The 13613-nt window shown below is 32.5% G+C and overlaps 1 protein-coding gene across 3 annotated transcripts in view; it reads right to left on the bottom strand.

Annotated features, from left to right (window-relative positions):
• Positions 1-13352, bottom strand: part of Pgant2 (polypeptide N-acetylgalactosaminyltransferase 2) — a 210656-nt gene extending 197304 nt beyond the window's left edge. For 2 of the 3 annotated variants that reach the window (XM_011063555.2, XM_011063553.2), the window contains exon 1: positions 13001-13346. In XM_011063555.2, the coding sequence (XP_011061857.1) occupies positions 13001-13090 (90 nt within the window). In that variant the 5' untranslated portion in view covers positions 13091-13346. Of the gene's footprint in view, positions 1-13000 lie in introns of all 3 variants that reach the window. The other variant, XM_087412906.1, reaches the window with a different exon arrangement.
• Positions 13353-13613: the final 261 nt, after the last annotated feature.

Here is a 13613-nt window from a genome sequence, read left to right on the forward strand (position 1 = left end):
TGACTCAGCGTTAAAAATCCGAAATGATAATTCAATATTTAAAAACATTAACAGTTTCGTAAAGGAACCTGAGTTTGTCATTTTCCTTAAAAAATAGTTATAATAATAATTATTATAATAGTCTCTCTCACTATTATAATTAGACACGATGTATGGTTCAAAAAACAAATATAATATAAAAAAATATATGAATAAAGAAATGTATATAATATATATATATATGTGTGTGTAAAGATAAAATAAAAATAATGCAATTTATAATAGAATAACAAAACGATAGTAATTGATGTTATATAATTAAATATTAATATTAAATATTTTCACATATTATTATATTGTTTATAGAACATTAAATATTTCAACATTTATATTTCGTAAGTTCCTATACAGAGACTTCCTTCAAACTTCCGCCACTGATGCTCTATATGCGGAAACCTCGACACTCCAACGTCCACAGTTTCGCATAAAGTCGTGCAATTTCCGGTTACTTAGCCAGGCGGTGTGTTTTCGTGATGGGGCGCAATGGAAAAAGGATCACGTGGACGGACGGACGAATTCACGTATATACGCATTCTGCATCGCTTTATAGAACGCCACGGAAATCTGCTGGAAACGTACAGCTTGATGCAAGAGAGAGAACGACGCGCTCGCACGGACCAGTGCATGCATATGCAGATTTGCGGCGCTTCGAGGACCACCTTGTTACCGCCGACCGACCGACAGACCAGACTGGTGCAAAGGCCGTAGGAGAATCCCGCATGCCGGTTATAGACATTAACTAAATATTTGCCCGAGCCACAAGCAGAGAATCGCTGCGCGAGAACGTCTAGGATTAACCTCAGGCGATGGTACGTTAACGCGATGTAGGAGGAAGGAGATTGCTTGTACGCTAGATGCAAAGAGAACAAGACGGACGGTAAGGGAACTTACTCAGAGGATGACAAGCCGACCGGAAAAGCAGAGGCTTGATTCGAAATTCAAGGATGAAATGCTAATCTCACGCGATTGCACGTCTAAGGCAACCTGGACTGCGATTAAAAGGAAAACAGGGATGCAAGACATAATTGTTACACCTATGATTTTAGAAGATTATTCAATCTTTTAATGGCCTGTATAAGTACTTTTCCATGAAGATTGAATTAAAAATCATAATGCAAATGTATAGAATAATTTTCAGGTCTGTCACAATAGTTTTCAAATTGTATGCGAAAAAAACTAGATCTATTATTTATTACTGATTTTTTATATTTTAGATATTCATTTTGTACACTATAGTAATCAGATAATATTGTGATAAATTAGCCAATAAAATAAAATTTTATACATGAATAATTTAAAAAATGAAATCAGAATAAATAAAATAATAAATATATAAATAGATTATGACAGATTAGAACAAAAATTACGACAAAAAGTACAAATAATAATGATCGATGCGTTTCTTTCATTAAACAAATTAGTTAGAATGTATTATGTAACTCGGCATATTTATAACATACTGTAAGATAACGGAATTCTGAATAAATTTGTATCTTGTATCAATTATTAATAAATTATTACATGGCTTTTTACTGACAATTCGTGTATCATTCTACACTTCCAATCTGAAAATCGACACATTCAGCGAAGAAATTATTAATCGTGTGACGCGGAATATTCTGATTCAAGCAACGTTATAACCATTCTCGTGAAACAATAAAATCTCATGAAACAATAATGTACAATTCATAATCGCTGTCGCTTCAATTCCTACTTCAACTAATTAAACCACGCGAAATAATTCTCAATAAATAACCACCGTTCGATATGCTTATATACATTAGTTGTGAGGGTTAGTTAATTGTACAAGCTAATGATCGTTAATTGTTCAATGCAAATAGTCGCGATCGCGACTCGAATAGTAATGCGACGACACACGGAGAGGCACGTGCCACTATCTGCTTGTTCGAATTTCATTGCATGAATGATAGCGCACTAACCACATGTTTACAAAGCTACAACAAACAAGGATGCAGAGATAAAAGCAAAATAGAGAGTTTTACACAAAGTAGTTTGCAATTTTTTTTAATGTTTAACTTAATATTCTATTTTCTGACCAAAACAAAGATGAACTTTATTCTTTAGTTTAGATTTGATTGTATGTGATTTATATTCTCGTTTCTATCGATGTGGAATAATTTTAATCACGATTCAACTTGTTCTTCATCTTTCTCTAATTGTTATAAAATAGAAAGAGATAAAGAGTTAGTTAAATCAAAATTAAAATTAAATTACATTGACAGAAACGGGCATTAATCATTTTTTCCAAGTGACACAATTAATCAATTATTTGTTCTCTCAGTAAAAGAGGGATTAATTTACTGTAAAGGTAAACGATAAAAATTTGTTATTAGCAATTAAATCAATATCAGCTAATTGCAAAAACATATATGCAATATTTACAAAATCAATCGAGTAAAATCCTTTAGACTGTGAAAATGAAAAATAACAAATAACAGATCAATACATATGTAAATGTAATTATTGAACGCTACTCGAAAACGAACTTTACATGATATAACTTTGTTCGGTCATTTTCAAATTAAATTATAAAATATATACACATATTAAAATATTATGATGTGTGTGAAATATTTTATATAATTTATGTTTACATATCTTAAATTACGTGAAAATCAATAATTGCAACCTTTTTATATATTCCCAATACTTTATAATTCTATAAATATTATATGTATGTTAATTTATAAACGGATACATACAAATTATTAAAGTAATGATCAAATCAATAAAATCGATTTCTAATAACAGGGCATATTCATAACTTCGTTAAATAACAAATCTGTTTACTAAAGTATCACTGAACGCTTATATCAATGACTATCTTGTTATCTACCGTTGTCGCAATTGTGACAGATCGATCGAATGGCTATTAAACATAAAAGCGAATTTAAACGACTGGATGCAATTGTTTAACCATTTGCAAATAACAAATGATCGTAGATTTGCTAAAACTAAAGATTGATTATATAACAGTAGTTATTCATAATAAATATGACAAATATATAATTGTATGATAAATACATATCGTTAATTTCTGATTTTCAAATTAAGAAATGAGATAAATAATGAAAAATATATTTTCCGCTTTTCAATAAAACAATATGAGATTTCCTGTTCGCCAGTATTTTCAACGAAGTAATTCCAGAAAAGTCTCTCTTTCTGTCTGATTGAAAGAGAACGTTATCCGGATAAGGTTTAAAAATTCCCAGAAAATCCCGGGATTTTACGATTTGATTCGCCACGGAATATGGATCGTTTTATTTATTTTTTTTTTGTTTCACTTTTGACAACCGACCATGGATGTCATTCCACCGGGCGGGAATATCTGGCATACCCGATATCGCGACGGCATGCGAATAGTGCGGATGCACGTGCGTGTCGTAAGACACGTGCACGCATACCAGCGACGGTGTCGACCACGCTCACGCGAGAATCGGGTCACCGGAGAATGGCACCCATTTCAAACCGGTCCTCAAGAGCAAATCACCCCTATTTTACGGACACCCGCGTGCACGCACACGCAGCTGTACACGCGATCGAGGCGACCATTGTATACCCATGGAGCGAGAATTTACAATTATTACCGACCATATGACTGTACGATTTTATGTAGCACCGGCGTGGCGACTCTTGACAAATCTTGAATAATCGGTTGAACAAGTTCATGGCCTGAATGTCGTTACCAAATATATCGCGTTATTCTTTTTCACTATCGTGATAAAAAATTTATTTTAAAAAATGTTACACAATCTATATACAATCGCAAGAAATTCAGAACATATTCGACTTGTTAGAAGGTTAAAACTTTATAGATTCTTTATTGAAATAAATGTATTCTTTATTGTAAAATTTTTCATTGAATAACGTTTATAATGTGTCGATTTTCAAACAACGGAAATCATCAAGTGGGTGTCGATATCTGTATTACATTTCACGTCTGTATATAACTGACTTTCGCTGGCGCGTTTTGCTTATTGCAAACTCTGATGTCTGTACTTATATATATATATATATATATATATATATATATATATATATATATATATACATATATATATATATATATATATGTCCGTGAAAATGACGTGCACGTATGTTCATGAGTTACGCGTATGCATTTTCAGCTCATAAATAAGATACATTCTCGTTGAAAGCTTCGCTGATAATCGCTTATATATTTTAACGGAATACTGGCACACGTTGCTATTGATTAAGATAAAAAGTATATACTTCAATATGTATTTAACATACCTAATGTCCAACACAATTAGTTTCGTCAATATTTCCATATAATTTTTCTCCCGACTTTGTTATTTCTATGATTAATGAATTGAATTTTAAAACGTCGATTTTTTTATGCTATTACAAATTAGTTTGATATTAAAAAGTTTTCTGCAAGATAATTAAAAGGTTTATTTAAATGTACATATTTCGGCAGAAAGTATTTTTAAATTGTTAGAAATTAATTCATTAATATGAACAAATTCAACTATAAATGTGCTAACTACAAATATTATATATGATTTTCAGCATTTTATTATAAATTCATTTAGTAATATGTGTGTGGAACTTATTATCGATTAAATTATATGTATCTATTAGTGAGAGGATAAAATAATTTACCTTGTTTTCGATTATTAAATAAGTGGAGCAAAACACAAGTTATAATCTGAACATTTCCAATATCGGAAGCCAATTATTGAATATCAATTTGTTGCACGATAATAAATAATATGGCTAAAAAACCAGATTATTGCTCGATATCGTGAATAAATAGCACGAATAAATACCAATTAACTGAAATCTACACAAAACGTCGATAAAACCGATAAATGAGCTCGCCTGATTAGCTGCGGTAAAATTTGTCAATTACTGTTTAATCTGACATGCAACGTGCTTCCATATTTCATAGCTGGAAAATACGGGCCCATCAATGTAATAAAATAAGAAAGCTTAACTTGTGTGCGCCTACATATAAAATAATCATAAAATTTAACGATTCATGTATAAAAATTTCGAGTCTAAAAATTTTGTAACAACACTCTTTTCATTTTTACGAATTTTAGTGAAAATGAGAATATAATGCAATTGCAAACTGATAAGAATATAATGTAATCATAAAACTGATAAGATTAATGTAATTCTCTTGTCTTCTTGCATATTTGAGCTCATTTATTACATTATGCGCCAGAATGTAACGCTGATAATTGGACAAATCAAATTACTCATGTGCTCTACATTTACTCATCGTGATAATTAACATCTCCTGTCGAGACGGTAATGTAATATAGAGGATGTAGTATGCAACGCGAACAAAGCGTGAGAACGTATGCGAGTATGTCTTCTCAATTTACAAGCTAGAGGAAGAAAAGCGACAATAATATCATTATATAATAGTTACAGCAATTTGTTTGTCGACATTAGTCTCTCTCATTTATGTATCATGTCTTCTTAATAAAATGAACATAACTGTCTTTATAATATTATAATAATAATAATGTCTTCTCTTTGATATGCAAATTTTCTGAGACGCGCGATCAATAATATTGAAACTGTACAGCTGAAGAAACGACAATGTTCCATACTTTTATTCTTTCGCGAAGTAAAGTAAAAGGGTCTATTTGCATGAAAGATCGAAAAGGGAGAAAAGAGCGATATGACCTTCGTGACGAACTTATTCGAAAATGCGCCATTTCGTTCAAGTACTGCAGTGCGTTTTATCGAAGCGACGATGATTTGATCGCTTCTTTATGCCACGTTTTAGATATAAAGTAGTACCATATTTGACAGAAATCCTTTTCTTCAGTGAGTTATTTTAGTAAAAAAAAAAATAGAAATTTAAAATACCCATTGAAACAAACACGTTTTTTTTAATAGTTTGATTATATTTTTAATATTACTATGTATGAAATGTAGTATAATTAAATAATATTTGTATAAAATATAACATGAACTTAGAATAAAATAAAGTTCTTGAACCGGCATGCTGGATCTTTAGTGCTTAAATAATTTAAGGTGAATTTTATACATATAAAAGCACTAAAGATCCGGCATGACGTTTAAGTCTTTCATTTCCTAGTTATTGTGTATTCACATTGTGATCTTAAAAGATAAATAAATAAAAAAATAAAGAAAGGAAATGATGTATCAACAGCATCATCTTAATTCAAAATAATTTGGTTAATTCAATAATAAACACTATTAATGAAACAAATATTTATGCTCTTGTTTTAATAAAATTGTATTTATTTCATTAATACTGTTATTAAATCAACAAGATTATTTTCAATTAAAATAATGCTGTTGTAACAACATCGTTAGATGAAGAGTGCTGAGCAAGTGCTAAGGAAAAGTATGATGGCTAGTCCATTGTATGAGATAATCGACAAACATCGAGCCGTAATTTGACATGAGCACAGCACTACTATTCACGGGATAAAGCACAGTTTCGCGACAATGCGTAAAACGGACGTTTCGGAATGGCACTCTCACTTGAGCAACGCTCGTGATAGGAGCAGCTACGCGTGACACGAGAAACAACGATGATTTAATCAACTCCGCTACGAAAGCAGCACTTGGCTTCGATTGTGGCTCCCGTGCTTAACGACCGAATCGTTTCCTGCAGGTTAACGCGATTAGTACGCCCCATTAGCACGTTCGCGTTGCGATTACGGGACGAGTCAGGTCAGTCATTGAACATGGTCTTGAATCCACTCTCCCTACGAGACACTCAATTTTAACGGTTGAAAAATCGGTTCCCAACTGAGAAAAGATGACAACCGTGAAGCGACTTCGCTCAGTGAATTTTACTGCGCCATGCGATAAGTGTGCGGAGACACGGATTCCTCCGTCGCCGATTTTCGCGGTAAATGGCGGTGGCAAAATTTATAGCCTTCGAGAATAGTCCGTCCCTTTAGACGACGAGATTTCGACGATTCTGCGATTTCGCGTTAGTGTTCAGTGAATGGAACATCGTACGAATAACGTGTTACACGATATTATTTGACCATTTTAATTTATTTCATTTTACACCAATATCATTTATTTAAAAGCTGATGGCATGTCGGATTCTCGCGATGCGTTGAATGCTCGATTATATCGATTCGTTTCAAGTGATTAGCGGCAGTTAATGAACATCAGTATCGGAAGTATCACGATTTGCAGATAAGCAAGCGGCCTCCATCATTCAGGAAATGTAAATGCTCACAGTTGCAAAGTGAAATCAATAGTAACATCGGCCACTTGCTGATGAATGTCTCTCAAACTTCTTAACATGCTGTACGCGATCGTGCAAGTAAATCACGATTTCACCGGTAGCATCACGTACGATGCACTTGCCCAAACGCGCCCGCCAGACTGTGGTTAATGCGTAAATGTGTGGCACGTAATGTCATATTGATACGCGACTCTAATGATAACGCTTAGCGGTTAAAGGTCAACCAGTTCACCAAACATCAGGGTTTACCACTTATATATCACCGAATTTGCTTTTTCGCTTAATTCAAACATTAATTGCTGCAGTAATTATTTATTCGTAAAAATTAGAAAGAGGGATAGATAATCTCAATTGCTTTTTCTCGAGACTGATGTTATTAATTAATAAAAATGCAAATAATATTTCTCTTATTTGAGATAGTTGATAAGAGATATGATAGGATAAGAAATTTTTTAAAGATGTGATAAACTTTGTAAATAAAAAATGTAATATATTATCTACTAATCAAGAATGTTTATTTATTTAGTATAGTTATATATATTTTATCATAAATTTGTAACTGATAAATTATTTTCACAAAATAATTCGTTAAACATAAATAAAATTGTAAAATTAGAACAAATGCGATTCATTTTAACAAATAAAAATATTATCAAAATTTGATAAACTTATAAATTGTTTAATATCTAAGAATTCAATTAAAAAATTTGTTTACAGTGTGTTTTCTCACAATTGCGTTAAAACTACGGAAAGAAAGTTAGTAAGAAACGATTACACTGGTCGACAATTCTGAGATAATATTACTGGTAAACAATAATATTGTTTAGTGAGAGATAGTACTATTCAACGAGACGCTCTGATTGTAAGATGGAAAGAAACAGAACAATTCTCAAGAAAAATAGAAAATCCGTATGAAACTTACAATGCCTCGATTGATCTTCCGTAGTTTTTTAACAACAAACAGCCCTAGGAAAACAACCCTGCACCATTCGTTTATATTATCTACTCGTTATTCGCGTTTTATTCTTCTTAATGCTATTCATATTTAAGATAAATGGATGTAACTATGCTAAAATCCGACCAACGTCAATTTTCCGGAAGACCGAATAAACCTACATATTTTGTTTGACGAAAAATACATAAATAATATTACTTCTAATATAAAATTTAATTCACTTTTTATTATACATATAAAAGCTCTTTAAATTTGTCTTTGAATGAATAAGATAAATAATTGTATCTTGATTTTGATCTATTCACCACGAGCTGAAAATACATACGTCACAAGTCTCAACGTTCTCGAAACAGAATGGCTTGATGTTTACGATTAAATGCAACTCGACGCGTATCACGTCGCGTATCACGAGTAGCTCGGACATTATGCCAGCTGCCGCACTGCGTATATGCTTGTATGTGGTATGGCTGTCTTCACGTGTCATGAATGAAACAACCGTACGCTCTCGTAATTACCTCATTTTTCATGTAGTAGATTAAATTCCACGGGTCAAGTAATTTTTATGTATTTGGAAAATACAAGAAAATAAACCTGTTGTCGTACTTTGTTTTTTACATTTTTAACCCTAGAATGCTGTCGTTATTGAGTACAGTATTGTTATATCGATATGTAAATTTTACGTACTGGAAATAAATCACTCTTAATTAATGTAACATAAGTTTTTCGTACACTTCACATTTTTAATGGCAAATATTTATAATTTAGACTACTATTTATAAATACAAATAAGTATTAGCTTAAAGAAAGAATAAGCACACTGTCAATTCAATCTCGAAATGATATGGAATATATAGTCTAACTTTGTGTGTGTTTCCTTATTCGTTTAAATAAAATATTTAGATAATAACAAAACTGCTTAAGAATTTATTACGCTCTGTTGTAATATCGATCACCAGAAGAGCCAAGCCGGTATGTAATGGACGGAATTTTTAAAAAGCTTATTTCCGCATATCCCAGCTTTCAGCATGGTAGATTAGACTTCCTAATGATCACTAAAAGCATAACTTAGTGCTCAATAACCTCGTTCACTTATACGTAAAATTTACGTATCGATAATATTCTAGAAACTTCATAATTTCGGAGGAAATACACCGGAGGAATTAAGGATTATGTATAAGTTAAGTTTTCATGGGTATCTGAAAGTTTGCTATTTCTCTCTCTCTCTAGGAAAATGATCTACTAGACCGCATATGGCATCGCAGACAATGACTATAAATAAGTGCTCGTGAGATTTTATGGTTAATTTGATGCTTGCAGAAACCGAACACGGCAGGACAATATCGATGGCCACGCGCATATATACGTGTGGGCGTACAAGTCCATTCAGCAATGACGAACATATACGTCAATCGCTGAATCGCGTCCCAAGATAAATGGTTGTGCGTGTTAATATGATTTTGTCACGAACAGGCATCCGCCGCCATCGTGAGTGCAAAAGGGATCACGATTCTTGGGGTGATCGACCGCGGTCTTGGCTGATGTACAAGTAAAATACCACAGCCCAGAAGTAGCCTCTGACAATGTATGCCAAATTTTGGTGAGCACGCTTTTGGCAAACAAAATAGAATTTCTCAATAAAATTAGTATAAGTTTATTGACTCTCAACTATCCAAGCAGAAATGCTTGCATATGTCTCATTATCAGTCTAATAATTATTTTGTGTCATAACTTTACTCACTTTTTCATATTTTATGTGCAATATTATATGAGAGAAATCTGGAAAAGCTTACAAAACCGATGTAATCGTTTCGTACATGGTCTTGAAATTTAGAAGAAGAGTTTGAAGAGACGACGTGTTCTCTTATAGATTAAGTAATTTGGAGCAACTTCTCATAATTATGTAACTCGCTGGTGCAAATTGAGGCATAACTTCGCATACTTAATTGTAGCTCTAATCTATTCTAATCTAATCCAAGTCGCTCTCGCACAATTTCGAGTTATGGATGGGAGAACGGCTTGTAAATTAGCGCGTATAAATTTCATTATATAAGCGACACAATACTAATTATTCGTACGACAGTTCCAGATTCAGTTGACAAATTGCGACCCAAATTTTGCATCAGTGTAACGACTGCGATTTATACTCTAATCGAAATATATATCTAACATACGTATATATATTTAATATCATAAAACAAAAACATTTAAGTATGTGACATCGCAATACGAGAAGTATATTTTATGTACTTTTATAACAAATGGTTATACTGGCGTTATAATAAATAATAATTTCATAAACAAATTACCTCGTTATAGAAAATATTATACATCTATATATATATATATATATATATATATATATATATATATATATATAAAATTAGTGTGCAGTTTTAATCAAATATTTAATCCATTTATATATAAAATATATCGAATATTTTGCTGAAGTTCAACGAGCTGATAGCGACAAAAAATCCGCAATAATCCGAGTTTGTCCGATGAAGTGTCCGCATTTTTATGTTGGAATACAAACGTGTACAACTGCTCGTGTCGCACGCGATCACGCGAGAGTAGCCAATCGAAACGGATACCGTGGCAGAGGCCACCGCACTCCGTCATTATTCACATCATATTAAGCATTTATTATGTTTAACGTTACGTTTACCGCGAGCTTCATTCGCTTCTCCAATTCGATGTAACATGTGAATGCATCGCTTGACCACATCAGATACTAAGGTACCAGAATTGCGACCATGCATTTATATTGAATAATGTTCTATGCAACAAACTTCAAAGGTTATTAATTAATTCGATTATTAAACCTTTTGTTTTGATACTACAATCCTTTTGTTCAATTCCACCTTATTCAGCATATTATTAGTATTTATGCATATTATAAATTTGTGCATCAAATATCTCGCATTTACAATCGCGATTTAATTGAAGCTCTTACAGTTTGTCTTATAACTCATCCATTCATGTTTATTGATAATTTAATTTTACATCACGAAAGAAAGACAAATATTTAATATATATAACGTGAAATTTAATAAATCATCCTATCGAGTGCGTTAAAATCTGAAAATATTCTACAATAGTCGCACAATATTTCAATCAGATTTCATGGAGGTAATCGTATTGCACAATCAACTGAGCTTATTCTCAATTAATCTTTCATCAAAATGTATAGAACTGATATTTATAATCGATTCTTATACTTGCACTGTAAAAATTAAATATTAATTTTAACTTAAAGACTTATAATGAACTTTCTGAGACATGCAAAAATATTAACATTAACGTTTTATAAAGAAAAATATTAATTATTACATGTCTCAGAAAATTCACTGTACGTCTTTAAGTTAAAATTAATATTTTATTTTTACAGTGTAAGACTGTCTTATACTAAGATTGTCTTAAGATGTCATAAACAAATCAGAGAAAACATTACTTACGATTATTATCTTAAAACAAGAACTGACTATAAATATCAGTCTCGGACTGTCAAACTGTATTTTAAGATAAGTTTAAGAGTATCTTATCAATACACTTTTAAATGCAGTATTCAACAATGTAATGAACAGACCTGAAAGAACAGAAAGCTCAAGTTGAATTACAGTTCAGTTGTAATGTAATTTGATTATCGACAAATAAAAGCACTGAACATCGAAGGACGGAGATAATTGATTTTTTTCCCCTATGCTGCGCATTCTGTGATATTATTCCACGCGGAACATGTGGAAGGTGATACCGTAATGCGAGCATGGGGCCGACATATGTCGCTTGGGATTTAAAGTAGAACGAAGCTTATTTTCATATAAATAAGAACACACGTAGAACGTTAGAAAAATTTTGTCTAATCTTTTCTAGAAAGAGAAACTCAATTGAAACTCATTCACAATTAATATGCGACGGCACATAATTAACACAGTCTATTATTTTCCGAAAAAGAGATATTGCAATAATATATAATTAATTTGTTTTTTTTCCGTATGTTGTTTCGAATTAAAAGCAGAATACAACTGAATAAATGTTAGAAATCATTTTTATTCTTGAAAGTACGATAAAAACTGCAACAAAGTTTACGCAACCGTGCTCGCTCGGCGCATGATATGTTTAAACTGCACATGTTAAAAGTCTGGAGATGAAAATCCCAGAAGCGTAAATACAAAATCCTTTTAAAAATTACACGCAAACCGCAATGAAAAATTTAATGAAAATATACATATATTTTTTAATGTCGTAACATGCAATTAGTTTTTTTATTTCACAAATAAGCGTTTTTCTCTTTTTTCTCACCTTTTCACAAATTAGTTACACAAAATTAAATATGCTAAAATTTATCCATAAAATGTATTCGAATCATCCATGCGTATATTTGAAGATTTGAAAAAAAATTTGAAATGAAACATTTGAACGGTAGATAATCTACGCGCTATTAAAAAATTCAAATTTATCTTTCGTCATGTAGTATTTTTGGGAAGCCAATTTACTGTATTATACTACCAACACATTTTAATTGCAATATTTAAAAAAATAACTGCTCTTCTTTATTGTGCGCACATTAAATAACATTCAATAACACAAAAGTAACAGAAACTTCAACACGCAAAACGGAAGCCTCGCTTACACTCTGAAGTTGCGTGCGGAAAGCGGAATTCGATCGTTGCGAACGTTACGTCGACAACCAATAATTCGATCATCACGCTCGCGCTGATCCAAAATTTCTCGTCACAACGATCAGCTGATAGTGAATGATACCTTACCTTGGTGTCCCTGGATGTGTGGTAATAGTAAACAAAGGCGAACATCCACGCGCATGACAGGAGTAACGCGATCTTGACATTCCGCCGCATGACTGCTCTAGTTCGTACTTATTTCGCGTCACACGTTTCCGGTCCGCCCGGTCGATGCCCGATGATGCGTCTTCTAGCCGCAAACCGCAAACCTCGTCCTTCTTTCTCTCACGAAACAGAGCACGCACACCCGCGACGAGAGCGCAGTGCAATATCACGGAACACCACTAATCCACACGTACCGGCAGCCGAAGCCATACTGCCGAGACGCTGAGAGGCACCGAAGCTGTCCGAATACGGCGACTATTGCGCTTAACGGCAGGTTGCTCGACCGTCGCCATCTGTTGGCGGTGTACTGAACTCGGTTACGCCTATGCTCTAAAAGGCGCCAAATTTCGGAGGAATTAATAATTGTTTGAATTAATAAATTGGAAGAAAAAAATTTAATTTAATTTTTAATCTTATTCTACTCAAATCGAATTTTAATATTTTTTTAATATAGAAAACAATTGACTTCTAAATAAAAAAATAATGTATTAACAAGGTACCGACTTTGATCTCTTTTTTAATAAAAATTGACTGA

This window comes from Acromyrmex echinatior, chromosome 14 (genome assembly GCF_024713525.1).
Source record: "Acromyrmex echinatior isolate Ae372 chromosome 14, ASM2471352v2, whole genome shotgun sequence".
Lineage (NCBI taxonomy): Eukaryota > Metazoa > Arthropoda > Insecta > Hymenoptera > Formicidae > Acromyrmex > Acromyrmex echinatior.